The 26,091-nt window shown below is 38.7% G+C and overlaps 1 protein-coding gene across 9 annotated transcripts in view; it reads left to right on the top strand.

The window, feature by feature from the left end:
* LOC117296642 (regulator of G-protein signaling 7-like) overlaps positions 1–26,091 on the top strand; it is a 125,362-nt gene that overhangs the window by 36,135 nt on the left and 63,136 nt on the right. For all 9 annotated transcript variants that reach the window (XM_033779715.1, XM_033779707.1, XM_033779733.1 and 6 more), the window contains exon 5: positions 3,690–3,766. In XM_033779715.1, the coding sequence (XP_033635606.1) occupies positions 3,690–3,766 (77 nt within the window). The remainder of the gene's footprint in view (positions 1–3,689; positions 3,767–26,091) is intronic.

Below are 26,091 nucleotides of genomic sequence, written 5' to 3'. Positions count from 1 at the left end.
CTCCTTAGGAATTTTGTAGTAAACCTCACTGCTGATTAAAGTGTCGGTTGACCCAGTGTCAACCAGAAATCGACAATCTGTGGCCCTGACTAGCCCATCTACAAAGTTACCATAACGGGGATCAACACTCGACTTAGGCAGATTTATCACTCTTTGCCCATCTTCTACCTTTCTTCTCTTATCGTCAACTATTGAGTTGCCATTGTATTGCCTCTTGGACCCTCTCCGACTTCCAGCCGCCCCGTGGGTCCACCGTGTGGCTGGTTGCCGTTTCCCTGATCTGAAGTCGTTTTCTTTGGGGGGTTCCTTGCATTCTCTGGCAAAATGACCTTTCTTGTTACAATTGAAACATTTCCAATCTTTCCCCTTGCCTCTCGCAAACTTTTTCCTCTCTTGGGGGAACTCTTCTGCCTGAGCAGGCAATTCAACCGACTGACCTGAAAATCGTCCCAGCAAGTCAACCGTTGTCTTTAAAGTCTGAGCCTGCAACTCCAAATTGGCCTCCATCTTCTTTACTCTCTGATCCAGACCAGAGTCTATTGCCCTCGCCATCTTAGGAGGCTTACCATCAAGTATCCTTTGCTGCTCCACCTTTTCAAAGTTATCAGTCTCAAGAGCAGCCCGGATTGCCTCGTCCAGATTCTTTGGGCGGGCCCGGTTTATACCCTCCCTTACTGACCGACTATCAACTGCATCAAGAAAATGATTCTTGGCCAACCTCTCACGAAACTCCTCTTGGATCTCAGGGTACGCTCTAAGCGTTAACTCATGGATAGCCTGACCAAGCTCTTGCAGGCTCTCCCTCAGCCCTTGCCGACGATGCCTCAGCTCTACAAGATAGTTCTCGCTCTGTCTTCCAGAACCAAATCTCCTCTCTAGCAATTTAACCAATTCACCATAGGTACGCTTGTGACCAGGGGAAGCGTCTCCCAAAATTCTGAGAGCATTTCCCTGAAGGCTCGCTGACAAATACCTCGCTGATTGCTCTTCATTCCACCCGTTGACCTCTCGACATGACTCGAAATGTCGGTAATATTCTCGCCACCAAACTTTGCCACTATACCTGTCAGGGGTGATATTTGGGCGCCGATTGTTACGCTCAAACATCTTACCCTCTTCTACAACACAAACGTTCGGCTTCTTTAAGGGCACTGTATCCGTTACAGCTAAACTCATCACAGGAAGCACTCTTCCCTCAGCAGAATTGTTAGCCACTCCCTTTGGACTTTTCAACCTCTTTAGACTAACCACATCTGTGTCCTTAATAAATGGATTTGTACTCTGTCTACCCTGTTCCATAAAACTCTGATTAGACACAAAAGACTGTGCATCGTCTCCATCATTGTCAACAGAAAAAGCCTCAGCAGGGGCGGGTGTCTCTGAAACATAGCCTCTTAGGGGGGTACTCTCTCGATTTCCCATCGCCCTATCTTTCATCAGGGGCCTCACCTGGGAGGACATAGCCATATCCTGAAATGGATTCATTCCCATACCAGAACCATACCCAGAAGTCTTCTCTGAGATTTGGAAGTCAACCTCCGAGTCCACCTGAAACCTCACACGACTATTCTCATTAACAGCCTTACCGCTCCCTTGTCTTGGGAGATCGGTGGCCTGCCTATGTGTCAAAGTCTCTGGATCTTTACTCATCTCAGTATAGTGGTCCCTTTCCCACTGCAAAAGTTCCATGTCCAACTTTGCACGAAGTAAACCGTCTTGGATTTTCTGCAATTGCACATCAACCCCAGGGGTACCCTCTTGGACTTTGGAACCTTGACTCATGTTGGTTTACTATACCTCTAGTCAACCAACCGGCGACCAGTAAACCCAACACAAAACAGAATCAAATGTACCTCTAGACGTCAACCACCACAGCCAGTAAACCACAGCTATTAAATCTACCACAAACAAGTTTGCCAGAACTCACACTGCTGTCTCCCTCTCAGCAGTATCTCGTGTGGTTGCCAACCAACGGGTACCTCTTCTCCGTTGCTGGATTTCACTCCACACACAAAAAATCTCCACTGCAAAAATACACAATAAGGCAGCTAAAATCACCAGGAGAACAATAAAAACCCACAATTGCATTGCCAACTCTTGAACCTGTGCTCTATGTCCTCTTCTTTCTACAAAGGAGGATTAATCTTGACAAGTAGCTGGACTTTCACTAGTCAAACTAATGATTTGCAATAGTGTCAAACTCTGATTCCTTGCAGTTTGCCGTATCTGTCTCAACTCCAAACGAGTCTTGGCCAACAGGCAAACCACAATCAGAACAACAATTGCCAAAACCAACAAAAATACAGCAATAATCCACATTTGCATTGCCAACTCTTGGACCTGTGTACTACTTCCTCTTCTTAATAAAAAGGAGGAATAATTTCTACAAAGAGCTTGACTTAATCGACTACAATCATCCCACTTCTGACACCATTTGTAAAGAATAGACTTGTTTACTACTTAATCCCGGGCCTACTTTCACCCTCAGAGTTTGGATTAATAAGCTACTGAGCGTTAAGGAGCTATGTCAGTTTTGGAGGAAATATACCGCCGATCGTAGTCAATTGTCTAGCTCTTATAATAACAGGTAATCAATGCACAAAAAAAATCACAATGGACAGTTAAATTCAGAACAACAAACATCAATCAGTTTAATTATATTGGCCTTCTCAAGTATCGTTCACAGAATATCAGTGGTTGAATTAGATTACAATGAATAAACAAATCACTTAGTAAACCATGTACTGTGTCCCTGTTCAACCAGGTGTGCCCGTAAAACCACTATATAACGCCACCACCGCGCCTAGTCAACCAGTACACCCGAGCCTTGACGGGTACACACGTCCGTCAACCTCAGCCTGCACTGTTCTACTAGATTTACTTATACACCACGTACGCAGCTATATCACGCATGTAGCGGTAGTCTACCAACGCACGCAGCGTTAGTTGACTCTCGGCGGGTAACTGGAACACACGTCAATTAACCCTGCCAACCTTCACGGCTAACTGGTACACACGTCAGTCAACCACTTGAGTCTCTCTCGCTCAAGATCCTCTATGGCATCAACCACACGCAAAAGTAGCGCACAGCAATTGTACAGAGTACCCCGTAAACAAAACAAAGAACGTACCTGTGGCTTCTATGGGATCTTGCAGCAGACTGATTAGCCTCGTGTGTGCACGGCGTGCTCACGCGACGGCCAACCCGTCGCTCCGCCTACAACACATGCGTAGATCGGTGCAAGTCACCGACCAGCTCGCGCATGCGCCGTTGCATAACTTCTTAAACACATAGCAAATGCACTGACCGTCACAATACTCCAAAGGAGTTGAGATTGTTTTGGGAATGCTTATTGACCAATGAACAGGGAAGGGGTTATAATATATTGCTGTAATTAGTACCCTGAGCAACTTGTTGATGAATTTGTGCACTTTATAAAACTCTGTTATTATTATTTTTTTAATTTTAAAATATTTGTTATTTTAATACTTGTACCAAAACATGCACATTGCTGCTACAAGCCTCTGCCTTATTTCCCCTGGATATTTAGGCTGTCATGTAACAACTTCTACATTTATATAAATCCAGATTTTGGTTTGATAAATTTATTTGCTGCTCATGTTGCTGTTCATAACCCTCTGCGTCACATGCTCTTTTGACGTAAATGTTTCGCTCTTCTCATCTACAGGAGAACTTAGCCAAGCTGCAGCGAATGTTCTCAAGAAAGTGGGAATTTATCTTCATGCAGGCAGAGGCACAGGCCAAGTAAGTAAATCCCTCTTTTATCTCACCATCTCTTCCTCCCACCATCCCTCCTACCCACAAAGAGGTAGATGTAGATCATGTCAGACCCTCCCACCCCACAACGGAATGAACTCCCACGTTCTTGTGTGTGTGTTAAAGGCATGGACACACTTGGTAATTGTCAAAGACCAGTAGTCTCACTTAGTGTATCCCAACATGGGCATACAAATAACAAATCTGTGAACATTTATGCTCAGTTGGTTGGTCATTGAATTAGTAAGAAAATAATGGCGGGGGGGGGGGGGGGTGGGGGGGGGGTGGGGGAACACCCTTGTTACCCAAATTTGTGTGCTTTCAGAAGCCTGAGAAAATATTCAGGCTTGTAGTCTTTCTCAGATTCAAATATTTGAGTGAGAAATTACCTCTTAAAAACTTTGTTACTTCAGAGCGAGTCGTTCCTCACAATGTTTTATACTATCAAAAGCTCTCCGTTGCATGTTACCAAGCAAGTATTTATGCTAATATTTTGAGTAATTACCAAACGTGTCCAGTGCCTTTAATATAGAGATTGCAATGAATTAGGGAAGTCCACTTTAAGGAGTTTATCCGTAGAGATGAAATGTAGATGAAAAAGGAGCTGAGATTGATCTTGTAGTGACACGCTTTCCGAGAATGAGGGTCTCAGGTCACTCATTAGCAGCCAGTATAAACCAACGCGTGGTCCACTCCAAAATTAGACTGGATGCTTTGTCTCCTAGCTGGATAAATTATTGTACAACTGTCAGGTTTGGCAAGCTTCAAGTTGTGGGATCTGAGTGGGTGAAAATCATCTGTAATTTTTCAAAGAAGAGTACGTGGATGTTATTTGTTGTCGTTTGTTCACTAGATTGCTTTGGGTAGGCCTAGATGACGAGGGCTTGAAATGGGTTGTCCCTTTACAAGAAAACACGGCGATCTGTGTTAAAGGCATTTATTTTTAAAGAGGTAATTTCTAACTCAAATAATAAAAGACTTCAGCTGAAGCCTTTTATTATACATCTGAAAGCACACAAAGTAATGCAACCGGGGTGGTTTTTCTTTCATTATTCTCTTGCAAAATTCTTGATTTTGTTCTATAGTTTTTAACAAAGATAAATTGCAATTGTTGATTTGTTTTTTTATGGTTAGGGCCAGGGGTCGTTTATAACGGGGAACAATTTTATTTTAGGGCGAACAAAAGAACTTCTCTAGAACTGGATTTGAACCCTGGACCTCTGGATTAACAGGCCTGAGCTTTCGAGCGCGAGTTTTTGCGGTCTCCTTATTCTATCAGTATCTTTTTACTGTGATGCAAGTCACAAGGCATTCAACCTTAACTGCTGTTTATGCGAAGAAAGGAAGACGACACCTGGAAGGGTGGATGTTTGTGCATTTATTGTTATATTGTTATTATTATTATTATGCAGTCAAGGTTAAATGTTTTCTTTCTGGCACCGCTGAGCGAAGACATTGATAAAATAGGGAGACCCCCAAAACTAGGACTAGATAGCTCAGTTGGTAGAGCTGCCATAATGCTGACACGAAGGTTGCAGGTTCTACTGCTGTTCTAGTCATTTTTTTCTTTGTTCACCCAAAAATTTAACTTCAAATCACCAAGTCAGTTTCCCTTGTGGTTAATTACTTGGGGGAAAAAATCCAATTGTTTCTATTGAGAGTACCTTTGATGTGTGCTTTGAGAATACTGTAGATTTGGTTTGCTTTTAGGGATGATACACGCACTGCATTTATTTTGAAGATGATCATAAAAAGCTGTAGGTAGCTTGCATCGAATCTGTTCAAGGTCCTTATAAAAAACCAATGTCAACGGAAGTTTGACACCCTTCGCTTTCACCCTACACATTCTTTATGAATTACATTGATGTAAAGCTTCTTCACTGATCACTTCCGGATGGCCATACTTGTCTTAATTGATTGACATTCTTCATTTGATATCAGCTCTAATTACTGTGCAGCAGAATTTAATGGTCATAATGGGTTTGGGGGGGGGGGGCGGTCAGTGTGATGCATGAGAAGCCAACGAAGCAGCTACAAGATGGAGTACATGTAGTCAGCAGGTCTAGAGTAGGGATAGGGAAACGTCAGCCCTTTGGGCGCATTTCCCACTCGGTGATTGCCGCCTTCGAAATTCAATGAATAGTAGATATAAAGGAAGGAATCACTTTGAATTTTTTTTGGGAGTGGGAGAAGACGAGGGAAAATGATGAAACGCCGGCCGTCAGCGAAATATAGAAGGAAAGCATGGGTGTAAATTGATGATGAGGTTGAGCTAACGCCGTGTTACGTTGTATTGGGTGAGCCTTTTTTCCCGCTCAGCATCACATCATTGTGATGATAGTCAGCTGCTGACATTGTTTCATGCATCGCTGCAGTGCCTTAGCAATAAGTGCCTAACAGTCAGACACTCGGTATTACATCTAAGATGGCTCCCAGAACTTGTCTTGTCGTCTCTCATCTTTTTTCTTCTTCTTCCCTCCCTGCCCTGGCTGCCTAACCTTGACTTGAGGAAACACAAAAGGTCGTGATGGATTCCTCTTCTGTGAATTTTTTCTTCTTCCTTTCTTCGTCTGTCTTCTTTTATGCATTAAGGACGCTCAAAGACGCTGATTAATAAAAAATGTGATGTCGCATCTCCAACTGCATTTATGCATGGTTTAGTAAGCAGCTGATCATGCAGATAACTAAATTATACCTAGGGAAAAAAGACTTGAATATTTCTGCTAAATTTCTGGGTTTTTTTTATTGAAAATGGTATGGATTTCTTAAGCTTTTTGTTATTTGTCAAGTTTGTTTCTTTTATTGAAAGAAAGAAATCAAGCTAGGATTTGTTGAATGACTGAAATTCCAGCATACGTTTTATTTTCCTTGTCAACCACACTGCAGTTTCTTTGTGGACCAAAGTGCAGTTTATGTTAAAGATTTACAACCGATTTGACAGCTATTCTTTCTGCTTTCCAGGTTATCTACATTAGGAATTCCAGCACATAAGGGAATGATTTTTAGTGCCAAATTTAAAGAGATCGTCAAAGAACATCACTGAATATGCTTTATTTGTCTTTGCAGCATTTCTAACCAAACCTTGAACAGAAGGGTGTGCTCAAAATTTGTTTTGTTAAAAGTATAAATGTTCACAGATTTTCACATATACTTATAAAGTATAACAATGCAACTTACAGTGTACATGGTATAAAAATTCTAATAGTTGGCAATTTCCCTGGGAATTTTTTTTATACATGCTTTAGTTTTTGAGTCATACAATCAGTTTGAACCGCCAACATGGCCAAGGTCAAAACCCGATGTTGAACCCGATACTATAAACAGCTTCCCATTACTCGTTACCAAATCAGGTTTTATGCTAATAATTATTTTGAGTAATTACCAATAGCGTCCACTGCCTTTAAATAACTTTTTTATTTGAATATTGCTTTTTCCATGGGTGTCTTAAAAAAAAGAGAAAGAGAGAAAACAGTGTTAAACTTTTCATATTATGCATCTGTTTAATAGAGTTTAACAAATTGAGTTAGTGGCAGTTACTGGCTGCTAGCCTGTAGAAATTGAAGAAACTTGACTGCATTTAAACTGAGCATGTGTATTTATAGTGACTAGTAATGAACCCACAGGGAGAGTTAAATACATGTTGGGAGAGGTATGCTATGGCCTTGTCAAACTTTTGGCTGTGGCCTCCGGCTGTCATGCCTGTGGCTAAGGCTTTAGTGGAAATTTGCAATGGGGACAAAGAATATTAATTAAGTTTTACACATATATACATGTGCACCGATGTGTGCTGTATACTCAGTACTTTACTGAGCTCTGTGAACTAAATCACAGGCATACTCAGGTGGGATTCGAACCAACGACTGTTGCAATTCTAGAACAGTGTCTAATGTACAACTACACCACCAAGATGGTGACTACTGTTGTTAATTATTTGTTAATTATTATATTCTGACTTGCGCACAGGCAACAACAAATTCTCTGCTAACTTGTGAAAATCACGGGTCCTAGCTCTTTGCTTTATGTAAGCACAGTGTTCCCAGCTTCCATAAATGCTGGTTGTTTGCTTAATGTAAGCAGAGCCATGAAATTTGGCCCAGATGTCCCACCGCTAGACCACTGAGCTTGCCCAGTGACAAGACAAGAGGTTTTTGTTTAAGCTTGAAAGATGTCTGGAACTCCCCTGTCTCTGAAATTATCAGCAGAACCAAGAAAAGCATTAAACAGGTTTTGTTTTCCAGCAGAATGGAAATAACAATATTTTTAACCATTTGATATTAGTTCAGTTTAGATTTTGTAGTTTCATATTTCTCTTCTTCTTTTTTGTCGCTCGAGTCAACATTGCACCATTCTTATGACGTCAATATCCCGTCATCAGATTGTCAAATTATTCGTCAGATAAAGTGTGGTTAAAGGTTTTACTCGTTGAACCACAAATGAACAGACCATGAAGACATCCTCACCATTGAGCCTTTGATGTCTGTAGTTTTGTTACGTGTCCTCACATTGTTCAAAATTAACTGTCATTTCACTCGTAATAAAAATGTTGATGCTTTGTCAAAAAGAATTTTTTTTTGGTTTGCCGATCGGATGTACTCTGTTTGGGAGGAGGGTAGTTTCTCTTGTCGAGCATAGAATATCCACCTTCATGTATGTATGGATTCAGAGGGACAGACCGCGACCTTTTCAGACATGTACGCACGTGTAAGCACATTTAATCATGAGAACCAGAGCTCCATCTAAATGATGCCGCTAGCCATTATTTGGTGTCTTAGAATGCTCAACCAACATTGCCATGCGGAATCACAGTGTATGAGCGTATACCGCGCATGGAGACTAGGGGGTGAGGGGAGGGGGGGGGGTAGGTACAACACCAGTCTTGGGAGATATGAAGTTCCTTAGGGTGAAATTATTTTGTGGATGTATTGGATAACTTTACCCCCCCCCCCCTCCCTTCCTTCCCTCGTTGCTTCCCTTCCTCCATGCCCAACAGCTGCCAAGAGTGTAGATTGGATTGAATGTCATGGGGGTCACATTTACATGTACATGTACTGCGTAGATGTACATTTTTATTTATTATAAATATATGCACATGTAGACGCAGGAGGTGTCCATGCATGTTAAGTCTAAATGTCCTCTGGGTAGGGGGAAAGAATGAACATTATGTAGATTCCTGGTTTGACAAAAAAAAGGAAAAACATTTATGCACATCACACGCACATTACACAAACATTAAAGGGAAGATACCTGTTTGGTAATTACTCAAAACAAATATTAACTTAAAAACTGACTTGATAACGAGCATTAGAGAGCTGTTGATAGTATAAAACATTGTGAGAAACGGCTCCCTCTGAAGAAGCATAGATTTTGAGAAAGAGGTAATTTCTCACTAAAATAATAAAAGACTTCTAGCCAGAAGTCTTTTATTCCTATCTGAAAGCACACAAATTCGTCCAACAAGGGTGTTTTTTCTCTCATCCAATTAGCTCAAATTTTCATAGGCTTGTTAATTTATGCTTATGTTGGGATACACCAAGTGAGAAAACTGGTCTTTGACAATTACCAAACGTGTACCTTCCCTTTAATGCACAATACACACTCAACTCAAGCTGGACCTTTTCAGAAAATTAGGAACAAATATATATAAACAAAGTATTTATTTACAAGACTTTTTGTAAATTTGGTATTCCCTCTGAATTTGATTTACGTTGCCATAGCATTAAAACATGAAGTAAGCACCCATACCCATCACTCAGTGATGCTTAATGCGCTTCAAGCAATTGAGCCTATGGGTTCATGAATCTGAACATTTATTCCCCCACCAAAACAACAATAATAAAAATAAATAAGTTCAAAAACAAACAAAAAATAAAAAACTTTACAAAACTTAAACAAACCATTATCAGTGAAATATGAGCATTTGAGTTGGGCATACCAGCTATAAAACATTTAGTTTGCGTTCTCATTTTGTGAGCTCTTGTATGTCGGTCTTTTCCAACTGAAGAAATGGTTCCAACTACAAGCAAACTAGTTTGATTAAAAATCAGGGGAAAAATACAATATACTTACATAAGACAAAAACCTGTCACTTAAATAATATATTTGATTTCAGATTATCTGATTATGATCAGAACTGAGGGAATGGGGCAGGAATACTTAACGCCCCCCCCCCCTTCCCCATTAAAGGGAAGGTATAGGTTATGTGGTTAATGTACAAAATATATAAGTTTTGATGCTACAAAGTTTGAATGTGAGTTACGGTCAGTAACACTTCTCAGATTTAAATGGTGTTTGAAGCTTTGCATGGTGTGAAGGTTAAGAACTAACTATAAATAGTAAGCTAATGGGTACAACCATGTATAATGTTGGCTCTGAAAATCCTTTTCCAGATTATTCGTCCGTTTAGGAAAAATAGGCTCCGGAACTCAAAAACACGACGAACTTTTTAAAAAATTTCACATGTTAGTTTTATTGTTTACATCTACATTTATGTGGATTTAAACAATCGATTGGTTCCAAAAATTAAAGATTTATTGTTTGCCTTTGATATACTCTAACCATCTAAAAGCATTTGTACGTATATGTAATTGTAATTGTCATGTATGTGTACATCAGTATACACGTACGGTACGGTACCACGTTGCATGGGCATATCCAGACAGTGTTACGAGTCATATAAGACGAGACTAAATGATGGGATTAACGAATAAGTAAATGATAATCTACAGCCGAGGCCTCTGCACCATTGAGTTCAGATGCAAAGAAGCGTGTATATTTTATGCTTTGAGAGGGAACTTAGAGCCAAGGTTATCTGATTTACTAATTTATTTATCGGCTGGGTTTTTTTTGTGAGGGAAAGATGAATGGAGTTTTGTTTAAAAATACAAATCTTGGGATAAGTTTCCCGGTATTGTGATTTCTTACACAATACAACTGGAGAGTATTATTTTCTGTCAACTCAGCTGTGGATTTTTCGTGTGATTAATATAAGAGAAACTTGTGTGTCATTAAACTTTATTATTTGTTTTGTAAAAAAACATTCCTCGAGACTGAATGGTGGTTTTCAAGCTTGTTTTTGGATGATGTTTGAATATATTTAGGAAGAGTGATTGGGATGGGGGAGGGGCAGGGGGGGGCATAGGACCCCAAAATAATAGATATAGTGTTTTTGAAAATAGTGCAAAGGTTGGAACAAAGTGTTCGAGGGTTTTCTCCAAATAGCATGGCACTGGGTACCTTGTACTTTTTGTTTGTCCTTTTTATTTGTACGGAGTAACTTCACTGTGCGTGAATGTGCGCAGGACAGAGCTGATTATGCACAAAATCCTATCTCATCATTGTCTCACTCACTATTAAAGGCAGTGGACACTATTGGTAATTACTCAAAATAATTGTTAGCATAAAACCTTACTTGGTAACGAGTGATGGGGAGCTGTTGATAGTATAAAACTTTGTGAGAAATGGCTCCCTCTGAAGTTACAAAGTTTTTGAGAAAGAACTAATAAAATATTTTTGAATTGAATTGGAGACCTTAGCTGATGTCTCAAATTGAAGCATCTGTAAGAACACAACTTGTACGACAAGGGTGTTTTTTCTTCCATTATTATCTCGCAACTTTGACAACTAATTGAGTTCAAACTTTCACAGGTCCGTTATTTTATGCATACTTTTGAGATCAGTAAGTGAGGAGACTTTGACAATTACCAAAGGTGTCCAGTGCCTTTAACCCGGATCTATTCAGATCTATAGGGATCTACATGTATGGATAAATGGTTCTTTAGAATACTGTCGTCACTGTACAAAGGGCTTAGTTGCTAATTGTTATTAAAATGGAGAAATTTACCACAACATCAGGGCCCAATTTCATAGTGCTTATACTGTAGCGGTACCTGCTGCTAAAACGTAGGAATCCGAACTGCCTCAAGCTACCGGGCAATCTCGGTTGTCTAGTTGGGAAGACACTGCTCTAGAATTGCAAGGGCAGCTGTATCGAATCCCACCCAAGTAACATGCCTGTTTATATTTGTTCACAGTACTCGGGAAAGTACTGAGTATACAGTGCTAACACACATCGGTATATGGGTAAAAACCAAATTAATATTTTTTATCCCGATGCAAATTTAATATCTCTTATAAACTTGACAGGGCTGCTGATGATGGAGCGTAAGTTTTGCTTAAAAAAGATAGGCCTACATGTAAGTCTTATGGCTTGGCAGTAGCGTAGGATTTGCATGCAAGTATAAACTTGGGCCCAATATTCCATTGAACAGAAATTAGCTAAGCATAAAAAAAACTTTGCTTACCAGGTTTAGGGCACCAACCAAAATAACATATCACATGCACTGTCTGTGACTGGTTTTCTGCTAATTTATTGACAGGCAGAAAACTGTTAAGCAAAGTGTTTTGCTTTAAGCGCCTCTATGAAAATGGGCCAAAGATTGGTACTTATTTCAAGTACAGAATTGTCTTGTCGAGCTGAAATTATTTATCAGTGAAAATTTTAGTTTTGTGCTGTCGTAATTTTGTTAACAGCTTTGACGAAATTGAGATCTTAATCTTTGTACATCAGTTTGCTTGAAAATTTTCTTAATGCACTATACGCTACATGTAGGTCTTGATCAGCTGAGCTAATTCAAAATATGTTCCCGTTTCATGTACCGTGCATGGGCTATAAGCGAATGTAGTGTGGCATAATTTAACATGTTCTGATGAGGCCATATTGCCTTGAAGGTCAAAGGTCAAAACTCACTCATTGATTGGCAGGTGGGGAACCAATGGCAAACATTGATCTAGTGCATGTGGCTCGACCATTCAGCGTTTCCGTGACAACATCAGGGTGCGTTTAGTGCAGGATTTTATGAATGTACACGCTACTCTTCGGGATATACACGGTGTGGGATTCTATACTAGTTTCTGTCTAAGAAGACAATGTCAAGTGAAAACAATTATTTGAAATGTGTTTTATCCTTTTTTCCATATAAACTCCTTTAAAATATTTTAAAACAATATGGGTGTTCCAGGTGAATAATATTTGAATATGTTTTCCTAGCCATTGATAAATTGCGAATGAAGAGTTTGTGTTAATTCTATAAACCTATAGGGTTACTTGTGTTTATCATTCCATTTTGGTTTAAATGCTACAACTGACACAGTTTTGTAACCTACCATTTCCACGTAATAACCATAACTCTTACCTCGACCGCTACGGCTACATAAACGATGTAGCAGCCCACCCCTATGAGTGAAATGGTTTCATCCCGGGTGAGATGGAGAGAGAGAGAGAGGGGGGGGGGGATGGGGATGCGTTCATCGTGGATGCAGTGCTGTCATGTTCATGTGCCTGGCTGCGGCGTCGACGTTGAGGTCATACCTACATGCATTTGACTATAAGCATGTTTTCAATCAGTGGTCGGCCAGCGTTGTGGATGGAGAGCTGCTGGCACAAGGAGTGTGTGTGTGTGTGAGTGTATGCTGCGTGTTTGTAGGAGCATAGAGAATTAGGAGCAATATTAAAACACACTCTCTGTACAGCAGCCACTGCTGAGGATGTCTCCCAGGATGAATAGGGGCCCTACTTGAGCCCGCTCGTACACTTCTCTTCCTCTGTGTGTGTGCTTTTGGGTTTTTTTTTTTTTTTTAAATAGTGGGTGTTTTTAGTTTGAAAGACAAAGGAGGGCAGAGAATAAGGTTAAATCATGGCTACCTCATCGTCACCGCGAGATCCTGGGTCACCGAGTACTATATCAGGCATATTTGACTTCATGAGGTAGGTAGAACTTATAGAAGTGTTTCACTAAGGTAGAGTTGTTATTGCACCTGCGGTGGGCTCCAGTAGCCCGGCTACTCTCTATGTGCCATCGTTGTTGGACCAGATTCACACAGCTGCTTCGCAATGCTTAAAGAGTCTTGCCACAGTAGGAGAAAAAGAAGAAGTGTTTAGAACAATTTATATCGCTTGGTGTTTGAGCTGGTACATGTAGAATGTTTCTGCGAATCAAAACATTCTTTTACTCCGCAAACTCATATATGATTTTAACACTTCTGTGAAACTGTTAATTTTTTTTATTTTATTGATTTTACCTACCACCATTGAAGTTATAAATCATTGGAATGTAAGATAACTGTCAAAGCCATGCACACAAATTCCTCTGCGTAAATTGTTAAAAAGATGTATGCATTCCTGTATTGATTGATAGGAGTTTGTGACTATAGAATAAAACAAGATATTAGTGAGAATTAAAGATGCTATGTCAGATTTTTGGCCAATTTGACCCAAAAATTTTGATTTAAAATTCAATAGGTATTTTGATGGGGGTCGAGGAAGTTATCATTTGAGCCAATGCTCGAAAAAGTTCGCTAATTATTAGTAGCAGTGAAATAAAGTGCTCAAAATTAGTTTTTGTCAGGATCCTGACAATATATCGCGTGACCAATTCTTATGTGTTTTATAAGAAACGTTTTAAATTTTTGTCATGGTTCCTGACCATTAAAAGTAAAAGTTAAACTTTTTTTCGTTAGAGCGGGTGATACTCTTTGAAATACCATTCACTCAAAAAAATATATTTTTTAATGTTTGGGGCCAAAAATCTGACATAGCATCTTAAAAGGACAGTTCATTTCCGATGGTAGATTAGCTGGCGCTCTTCCAACGGGTTGTGATTTATGTAGAAATATGTTAAGCTGCACAACTGTTTGGTCCCGCATTCCAGCGATCACCTGGAGCTATGCCCCGAACTCGCCCCTCAGTATTCTGAATCTGCATGACTTCAAAATATTGAATCTGTGACTGTCGTCCTGCGATGAGGCTTGTGCGGATTAGCACACTTGACTAATGTTCTGCACTGAGTTTCTTGATGACATGGAAATAAGATGAACGCTGAAGGCTGTACATGTAACCCTGAGCCCATACCAGGCTAAATCTCTCTGTATGTGTGATTTTGCAGGAGCTTAGGTAAGAAACTAAATGATCAGGGGCTGGGCTTCATGTTGGGGAGCTCTCTCTGACGATTATGAGGAAGTGGTATAACTGAAATGTCCGAGGCCCTCCAGAAAATCCATTGCTATGTTGTGATATTTTGCTCTGGGGTCCGCAAATTGTTTTATCTTCTTTGAATGCTTAGCACAGGAGACATATTTGAAAGCTTAGCTTTGCTAACAAACAAGAGATGCGTTGGTCTATGCGTTGTTCTAAGATGGATGATGCTTTGCAAATTGTCAGGGAGAGTCTCGGGTGAAGAAAGAAAGGAGAGATGTAGGAGTATGTAAGATTGTGAGTTCACTAAGTCACTGGGTTTTCTGCATCCCAGTCTAAAGCAAATATTTTGTTTGAAATAACTTGATACCCTTTTTTTGTTACAACAGTGATTAGCATTCATTAATGATGTTGGATTTACAAATAATATAACTTTTAAAGATGATGCCAACATGATAAAGGTCCACATGGGGCTAGTTTGTATTTCATATAAGTAGGGTAAATGGCCTAATAGCGTTGGTTCCAAACCGGACCTTCGTCAGAGGCAACCTGAAGAAGCTTATTATATGCATATTTCTCTGTATAAATACACAGGACCATTTGACTTGTATCTGAAAATATTGACTGGACCAGACATGTTATGCTTGACAGTACTGTATACGCTAGACAGCTGTATAAAATTAGGTTTAAACATATGTAAAGGTCGGAGCCCTGAATCTTAATTTGCCTAATTATACGTACCTGGCTAATTGTCTTCAGTATGACTAGCATTTAACAGGGTCAGTCCTTAAAGGGTCTGGGTACTTTTTGTTTGTCACAAAACAAAATCAAATGTCCAGGGATTTACATTAGATTTACACTGGTTTAAAGATATGATGGTACAAAGCTTCCCTTTAAATATTACCCACTGAGGTGCTGTAGGTTTTGAACTATGAGTAAAAAAAAATCCATAAAAATAATTTTTGTGTAACTCAAAATACAGTTTGTCATTTCATTAGTCTGTCAACTTGTTTCCCAGATTCATATTTCAGGTTGAATATAGATGCTTTCATCGGTGAACAAAGCTAGGAGGACCACATGGACAACATTGTGACTGGTCCTGGATTATTTTAACCATAGAGGAAGGAATTTTCCTACATGTTTTTATTAGCATTCTTGGAATATCAAGTATCGTTGAGTTATTTTAAAATAACCAATTCTTTTGAAAGGGGCATCGTTCACGTTTTAAAGATTCCAATGATGATTTCCCTGATAATTTTATTTAATGTTATTAAAAGCAATTTATTTTAATTTTAAGAAGACCATTTCTTGTTGAATTTGAAAGCTGCCAAGCAAGCAACAAATCTTGCTTACCATATTTATTTGGTAAGCGAATAAAAACAGGGAACCTGTTTCAACAAGAGCTGAAAACACCTCATGGTACCATAGAGCATGGAACTCGTGGTACGTTTGGGTGTGAACTCGCCTTTACTAGAAGCGTTAATTCATTGGATTCTCCTGCATATGTTGTACATGTAGCAGCTGAAAATACAAATCAGGTCCAGATGTTACACTTTCACTAGTCTGTAAGGCAGCTAGGTGTACATGGACTGTACATGCACATACATTGTACATGGAGGTGTCTCAATGTGTGTCAATTAAGGTAAAGATAGAGCAAGGATTGTACACACACAATGAGCTCCTACAGGTAACATATTTGAACAAATATCTCAAAGGCAGTGGACACGATTGTTTATGACTCAAAATAATTGTAGGCAGAAACACCTTACTTGGTAACGAGTATTGGAGACTTTTGGGACGCTTGGTGGCAGCAGACTTGACATATGAAATCTATTGTACTCTGTAATGTGCGCATGTTCAGAACTACGTAAACACTGGTAAGTCTGCTGCAACCTAGCGTTCCAAAGTCTCCCATTGGGGATAATATAAAACATTGTGAGAAACGGGTCCCTCTGAACAAAGTAGTTTTTGAGAAAGAAATATTTTTTAACGAATTTGATTTCGAGACCTCAGAATTAGATTTTCAAGACCTCATAGTTAGATTTTGAGGTCTCGAAAGCAAGCTTCGTGTAATAAGCGTGTTTTTTCTTTCATTATTATCTCGCAACTTTGACAACCAATTGAGCGCAAATTTTCACAGGTTTATCAATTTTTTATATTTGTTTGGTTTTTACCCATACACCGATGTGTGTTAGCACTGTATTAATATTCTTTATCCCCGATGCATTTTTAACATCTATTATTTCACAGGTTTGCTATTTTATGCATATGTTGAGATGCACCAAGTGAGAGGACTAGTCTTTGACAATTACCAAGTGTGTCCAATGCCTTTTTAAAAGGGTTTTGATACCTGTTGTAGATCAATGGCCATGACATGAATCCCTTCTGACTGTGAATAAAGATGTGTGTAATATTATTTACCTGTAGAAGTTTCAGCTTTAGTAATAGTAGTCATCCAGTTTTTGAGAAAAAAAATAAGTGAAAATCACAGAGCGATGTTTTTAGGAGACTTGCGTAAATACCATTACTTCACAGGTAGAAATTATGTGGGATGTTAAAATAATTTTTGTCTCCTGAAATTTGTTGTTTGTTTGTGACATTGTTTTACTAATTTCTCAAAAGCTACAGCACCTCAGCAAGTAATATTTTAAGGGAAGCTTTCTACCATGGTTATTTTCCACACAGTGTAAGTTTGATGTAAATCTGTGGACATTGTGTTTTGCATCCTACAACAAGCTTACCCATTACAGACCCTCTAACTGTACTACATACTCTGTGATAACTTTAATCTGTCTGCAAGGCTTTTTGTAATGCTCTGATTGTTTATTGTAAGTTAATCTAAACTCAGAGGCGCAGCGAGTTAAATTTTTTGTCCATTGATTTCTTTCCATCAAGTGTTAATCACCGGTCTTTTTTTGTCAGTGAGAGAAAGTTTTTAATCGGGCTCACGTCATAGGGCTAAGAGATAATTAGTCTTTGGAATAAGTACATTGACTTTAATTGAAAGACAAACGAAAACATGATGGTAACGATTATGAAGGTACAAATTGAAGTCGAGTACCTAGACGATAGAAAGAAATTTAAGCGATTATTTTCCTTGACTGGGTGAGAGCACCGAAAGACGAATAACAGTCCAATCAAAAAGCAGTTCTAGAATCGTATGGATCGACACCCTTGTACTGTCCCTGCTACTTATGTTGAATTATTATTTTGTATTTTTAACCCTACGTAAATGTGCATTAAGCAATTTATACTCGGCATCTTCGAAAGTCTTTAGGAAATTAAAAAATCACCAGGAATATTACTTAGGCGGGATTCAGGTAAAATGTAACCAAAAGGGGGAGTGGGAATTGAAAAAAAAAACTAAAAAACTTGCTGAAAAGGGGGGTCTGTTCAAAATGAAGTTGACCTGTCCCATCAGGGTTTATCTTTTTACAAGTGCCAGAAAGTTCAGACCAAACATATTTTGCACAACACTAGATTTCAGCTAGAGTATATAATTGTTTGTACGTGTTGTGTAACTGCATCATGTTAATGTGCTTCCATTTCACGCCACATGTACTGAATCTGAGGATGATCATATCCCTTGCCGGGTCATGGTCATGCGATAAAGGACCTCGCCGACCTCGCCTTCAGCTCTATCGCACGACCACAGATCTTCCAGATTTTAAACGAACGTTCAGGACCTCATACAACTCTTTTACTCGCTTAGTCAAACATAAAATAACAAAGTGCTGAGCAGTCTGAGGTTGGGTGCTTTTTATCTAGGGATACCCCCTCCTCACAGGCTTATAATGCCCCGCCCACACCAATTAACCCAACCCTTACTACACCATCTTGGTGAAATTTCACGTCATGCGTGACTCTTTTCATTCTAATCATGTTATTATCATATGATATCTGGACCAGCTGTTTTATCTGATTATGCATTGACACTGTCATAAAGTACATAGTGCCATGGCCTGAATACTCCACCCATGGTCTGGAATGATACTTCATTAGGTCTGATTGTTACAAATACTTTGCTCACCTTATACACAGTTCCATGATATTATAAGTTATCACACAAGCGCGAGTGGAATACAGAAAAATATACCGCTATTTCGTCCCATATCCAACGAGGCCAAAAGCTGAGTTGGATATGGGACACAGACGCGCTATATTTTAATAACAAATTTATCTTCCAGTCTCACGTAAACCAGGCAAAGTTTAAAATTTCAGAACGTTATTTCGAGACGAACAGCATGCACGCACACCAAGTTTAGAATGTAACTTTTGCACTGTCCATATATGGAGCATGACGCATTGACATTCACAATACGCACTGTGTAATAAAAACAGAGCAACTAGGATATAATGTTTTTATCCCCCTAGTAGTTGAAGCATCTGATATTGGATTAGCGCGTACTGGAAGATAAGCACATTTCTACTAGATGCCAAGTTGACATAGTCAAAACACGATCGTTGATTCATTTTGTTGATCTTAAAAGTAAGGTCACTATGGTTAATGATCCCATTTTTTCTCCTTTTTTTCTTACCGAAAGCACCTGTTAAATCTTATCATCTAAAATGCCCCTGTTGATTACAAATCAATAAAAACTTTTGAATCTGAGAAACGATTCATGCATGCATGAAACGTTTCTTAAATTTCTGAGGGTTGGTATCTGTTCGCAAATGCTGGGACCAGAGATACTGTGCTTATCGTGGAGGGATTCTTCGTCGCTTGTGTGAAAATACAGTAACAGTCTTTTGATGTGTTCTTTCAGAAGACACTGTACTCGGCTGTCAGGTTACTTTTTGTCTTTCGCCAATAAGTCAGCATTCTGCTACAAAACCAATCTATGACCCAATTTTTTGCCAGTTCAGAAGCGTTTTATTTAATATTATTTACCAATTTTGATATATACCATTTTATTTCGTTTGTTAAATAAGGGTAAGAGGGGGCCGGGTTGCATTGAGCCCACTGCCCCCACCCTTAAACTTAAATATTGCAATGATGCTAAAAGACAATTTTTTGAGTGGTAGAAGTTAAAATGAAGCTGTTAATACTAATAGTACCCGCATTCTTAGACCTCAGAATTTAAACAAACCCAGTGCAGTCACATTGCAAGAGGAATGCCTCTTGTGAATTTATACAAATAATCCAAAGCATATTAAAGAAATCTCTGGCGCATCGCATCTCTCATATTTTTCTTTGTGATTCAGCATTTCTGAGGAGTTATGCAAAAACCCATAAATTGTAACAGTGTTTTTTCACACAATAAATTCCCAAGGCTGCTTATGTAAACCCCTTCAGCTCCATGTATAAACCTAGTTCTTATTTCAATCGCTGTCGAGCAATTTTCTAGAAAGATGGAAATATTTGCATGTTTATTTTTATTGGACAATGATCAAAAGTTGATTTGTGGTTTTAAGAGGTGGCAGAGCGTCTTAGCGCTTTTGTATTTTTGTAATGTTTTTAAAACTGTTTTTCTTTCTAGGATGCTTGGCTTGATGGTGGGGTTATGTACATACCATAGCTGTTGTTATTTAAAGTGTTTTTTTTTTGTTCTTCAAGTTGTTGTGTAAAAGGACATAAACCAAACAAACAGACAGACAATCAAACAAACAAACAAACAAACAAACAAAATTCCTCCTGGGGAGGGTTTGTCTGGTCTTTTAGTGACTTTGAGGACCAAAATTAATGGTCAGCCATTTTCCCTGCCAGGGCTCTTTTATTAGTTTTGGTTTCTAGTTGTTTTAGTGTACCACCCCACTGAAGGTTGATTCTGCCCACATAAGCTGGAATGCTCATAACTTCACTAAATATGTTTAGGGTTGTTGTACTCTTCTTTAAACTATTGTGTGATTTTCAGTTCGGTGGCAAATAAAATAAAATGATGAAATTAAATTGAATGTAAATTTACTGACTTCAACTTAATCATTTAGCTACTGTACAACTGCTTTTTATACCTATGCAAGAATAACATGGTGGTTCTTCTACCGATCTGTTCACCTATTGCAATGCTTCTAATGCAAGCCATATAATGGAACTGTTTCAGCTTCTTCTTCTTTTTTAGTTTATAACTATGTCGACTTCAATTGGATTTTGTTATTTCATCTGAAATTTAAGTCAGGACACGGTCTCGCAATATATCATTATTTGTTTACTTAAAGGGAAGGTACACTCTTGGTAATTGTCAAAGATCAGTGTTCTCACTAGGTGCATGTCAACATATGCATAAAATAACAACCCTGTGAAAATTTGAGCTCAATTGGTCATCGGATTTGGGAGAAAATGATGGAGAAAAAAACACCCTTGTTGGACGAATTTGTGTGCTTTCAGGAATAAAAGACTTCCTAGCTAGAAGTCTTTTAATATTAATTACCTCTATTTCAAAACTTATGCTACTTCAGAGAGAGCCGTTTCTCACAGTGTTTTATACTATTAACAGCTCTCCAATGTTCACTACCAAGTCAGTTTTTAAGTTAATATTTGTTTTGAGATATTACCAACTGTGTACCTTCCCTTTAATTTTATCACTGGATAAAAAGCAAAGCATGTGTAACATATTTATGGTAGTTTCTTGTTGATTGGTATTAGATTTGTAGAAATTGTTTCATGATTGTCGTTAATACATTTCTTCTTTAAAAGGTCAAACCTTGGTGGCGATAGAAACACCTGCTGACTGCCACGGTTCTTGTTATTTTCAAAATGTGGAAAGACTAAAGAGGTGGTACAACATGTATGTCTGATTTAGATGCACTTGAACATTTAATTGATGTACAAGTCAGAGGTCATTCAGATTATTTTTTGTTTACCGTCCTACCCACCCAATATATCACATGTTTAAATATTGAATGGATTCATAATACAATCTGTTTTATTTTTTATGCAAGTCGCCAGACACGCAAGGCCTGAAGGCCACTTCTTAATTCAAGGTGTGGGCTACAATATTGTTTTTCCATAGGCCGTTGCCACCTACTCCTAGGGCTGAAACAGGGTTACCCCTTTTACAGTCCATACAGATAGGCTTTGGTATCATCAGTCCGAAGCCTGGTCGGTAGAGCAGAAAGCACTACCTCCCGAATTTTACGTAGCACGACCGGGATTCGAACCCACACTCTGCTGATCATCAAACACCAGAGCTTGAATCCGGTGCTCTTAACAGCTCAGCCATGACCCTGTACACTGAAGAACAAAGTAATGCCTCAAATGAACAAGATATTTTAGATCAAAGGCCTCAAGCATCAGTAGTTTTCAACTGCTTTTCCTGGCTTACACAACTGCTGATCTTGGCCAGCTGGGTATTTTATCTTCTTCTTCATTTGTTGTTAATATATCCTATGCCCGATGGTGCTGCTTTTTAATTAAATTTTGATTTTCAGTTATTTCTTTTGACCCACCCAAGCACACTTTTGAAAACAAAATGGAAGTTTTTAAACATTAAAAATTCTGAATGGCCCCCTAAATACCCTTGCTCACCAAACTTAAACAAATAATTTGACTTGATAAAAAAAAATTCTATTGTAAACAGTAAACAACCTCAAGAGCTTCTCAAACCAGTCATCATAATTTTCACCGGTCTTTACAAATTTATTGAGGCAATTGTAGAAACAACGACAACGAGTAGCGCTGGTTTAATTTCTCTCAAGGTGATTGTATCGGAACGACTAGCACAGCTTGAGATAATCCTAAACAGCCTACACAATTTCCGCCAGTTAATACAGGGGTAATTTGTATTGAACGTGTGGACAGATTGACCGACTGTCATGACTTGCATTTTCACGTGTCATATCTTCGGGTAAATTCTTTCAGCTTCATCAGAAAAGAAGGTGGACCCTTATCACCTCATTGTCACTTAGTCCTCGTGCCTCGTCATGTCCAAATCAAATTGACGCGGTGGTGCCGGTGACTGTGAGTTCCCCGGCATGCTGACTCGGTTTGTATGTCTCGTCAACGAGCGATACCTCACACAGCCAGCAAACACTGAATTATTCACCACCTGTGTGTGCAGTCAGAATGCACAAGGCTTTAATGGGCTGACCTGTTAGTGTTGCAAAGTCTTGCGCTCACTCACACACACTACCATCAGACAACGCTAATTCATGTGTGTTATTATCATATACAATGGGGCAGGGTCAACCAGTCAACGTGGATGATTATTAGTGTAATGGAATATCAAGCTTAAACAACCAGAGGAATTAGATTGGATAAACTAGCGTGGAATGTGTCATCGCCACAATCCTCATGACTTTCTTAAATCTTTTATTTGACTTAAGAAAAATCAATAAAGGAATTATGCAGTTTGCAACGTCAGTTGAGGGAAGAGTAGATTACTTTGTTCAAAGTCATTTATCTGCATCTTGGGAAGTAGGAGCAGCCAAAACTTTGGAAGGGAATATAAATTAGTGATTGAAGCAACTTTTTATAGGAATTTAGAATATTGTGAATTTTGATGATTGGGATAAAAGAAACTTAGGAATATATTGTAAGCTCAGGCATGTCAGGGCTTTAAAGAAACACGTTGCCTTGGATCGGTCAAGTTGGTCTTTGAAAAGCGTTTTTTAATCGTTTGTTATAAAATGCATATGGGTAGAAAGATGTTGTAAAAGTAGAATACAATGATCCATACAAACAAATGGTCGGCCATTTATGGGAGTCAAATTATTTACTCCTATGAATGGCAGACAGTGTTAGTTTGCACTATAAGGAAAACCACGCAATTTCGAGGCAAATTTGTGTGGATCATTGTATTCTACTTTTAAAACATCTTTCCAACCATATGCATTTAATATCGTCCGATCCAAGGCAACGTGTTCCTTTAAGGTCATTAATCGCATCTTCATCTCTAAGGACTGTAAACGAAAAATGCAGACTAATTTGAAGAAAAGAATATATATCATAATTCACAAATAAATGTTTTTCCTCAGAATTTTTATTTTGCGATTTGCCAAACAATTACTTTGGACACCGCTGTTGATCGTCAAACACCATTTAACAGGAGCTATAAAAAAAATAAACAAATGTGAAATTCATACAAACTTCCTTATCTGGCAATGTTAAGATCAGTGTATCTGTTACTAAGCATGATTAGGAAAAAACAGTATGATTTATTATCATTAGTGGATTGCAAAACTTAAGTCATCGCAGGCAAAAGGTTGGTTTCAAATCCAAATATTCACGGCCCCTAACCCCAACCCTTTCCAGATTCCCCTACTTGTCAGTACGTGGTGATTCTAACAGATTTTTGCACAAGCCCCCTTCCAATGTGCTGCTACTATTTGCCGTATTTACTATAGTTACTATGTACCTCATTTATGGAGTATTTCTATTTCTATCTTCTGAGGGGGATCTAGCGAGTGACTGTCTTTGAAATCTCTTGGTCTGTTTGTGGATTCCGGTTTAGTCTTGGGGAATCTTTCAGCACATTTCACTGCTTATATTTTTCTTCGGCTACTATCCAGGGACTACGTATGTTTTTTTCTGAGTCAATAGACATAGCAAGCCCAGCTGGACTAAACCATCCAGTTGTACATGAACTCATTCCATCTGCAGGCCAGAGCAGACCAGCCCGACCGACCGACAGGCGATGTGTCGCTCGTATTTGATCACTTACTGAGTTTTTGTTTGACGCTAGAGGTCAGGGTCTTGTTGTTGTATAAATAGAATGAGTCTTGGAGACAGGAGGCTGAATATTAATGTTATGTTTTCTTTCCTTCGCTTGTCTAGTCTCTACTCAGGCTATATACTGTACCTTGATCACGGTGTGGCCAGTTTGATTTTACTCCATTCCAACTCATTGTAACAAACTGTGGCTGGATGAATTAATAGTCTAGTGTCATGTTTGCACAATGAATGTTAGCATTCATTACTGTTATTGGAAACAGGGAACATGACAAAGATGGTGACAGCGTGATACAGGTCTTTAGGACAGGTTCTTATATTAAAAGGGGCAGGTCTTTTGACTGACGTAACTTTTGATGTTGTCTAGTTGGAGGGACCTCATGAAAACCTAGATAAAATAGATTTCATAGAGCTGCCCTCAGTACAAAAAGTAACTAAGCACAACATAATTGCGCTTACCAGGATAGGGTTACCAGCCAAAAAAAAAAACATGTCACATTTGTGACTGGTATCCCGCTCCTTTTTGCTTAGCAGGAGATTATTAAGCAATATTTCCTATAAATTTTGGGCCATGAGTACCTTGTTTGGTAGATACATGCGCTATATATATAGCCTAAGACTTTGATACTATTGTTATTATTTGTATTCTTATTTACGACAGCACTTGATGGGTTTTATGTTGAGTTGAGTAGTTTCCATGGTGTCCATGTCAATAAACATGTATGTGCGGTGGTTGCACTTTTGGTCATGAAAACACCAATTTGGAATAGTCCATCTTTGTACGCAATTTATATTTAACAACAATTATTTAATTGTTTTAAAATGGCGCATTCAATTAGTAATAACTACAGATGCAAATTTCTATCTATAAAACCGTTAATGTACCTGCTGCTAAAATATATGATTCGAACTGCCTCAAGCTACCGGTGGTCTAGTTGGTAGGCACTGCTCTAGAATTGCAAAGGTCGTGGGTTCGAATCCTGGCCGAGTAATATGCTTGTGATTTTTTTTCACAGAGCTCAGGAATATTCTCTATCCCTAATGCAAATTTAACATCTATTATATCAGTAACTGTTAATCGCAAATAAGTTGTCTGATATCCTGATGCACAAGAATTAAATTAATTTGCAAACAGATGTAGATTTTGTTACTCAGCATTGAGGAAGATGTATTTGGAAACGTTTATTTCCTTATACACAACTACAGAATTTACAATGTATTCATACATATATATACAGGAAATGCTGAAGCATATGAAAGGAATGCCACAACAAAAGTATCTCATGCGAAACATTTATGTTGTTAATTTTAATTGTTATTATTTGTTATTAATATCTTTTATGAATACCTCCCTTGAAGTTATCTAATAAGTGGAAGTAATAGGTGATAGATTAATATACTATGTTTGTTTTCATTGTACACTGTGGTAGAAAACAAGGTCTAATGTACTATGTTTGTTTTCATTGTACACTGTGGTAGAAAACAAGGTCTAATGTACTATGTTTGTTTTCATTGTACACTGTGGTAGAAAACAAGGTCTAATGTACAGGGCTCAATTTTATGGCTCTGCTTGCCGCCGAATTCTGCGCTTGCGATTACGATCCCTCGCTTACATGCAAGCGGCAAATTTCTGCACTAGCCTTGTAAGCTCAGAATGCCTGATAACGTAGAGTACGCATGTGCAAAAGCCAAAATTCCCTGCTAACTCGTGAAATACGCTTGGCGTAAGCACAGAAT

The sequence above is a fragment of the Asterias rubens genome, chromosome 1 (genome assembly GCF_902459465.1).
Source record: "Asterias rubens chromosome 1, eAstRub1.3, whole genome shotgun sequence".
Taxonomy (NCBI): domain Eukaryota; kingdom Metazoa; phylum Echinodermata; class Asteroidea; order Forcipulatida; family Asteriidae; genus Asterias; species Asterias rubens.
The sequence above is the reverse complement of the archived record's forward strand: the minus strand, read 5'-3'. Positions and strand labels throughout refer to the sequence as shown.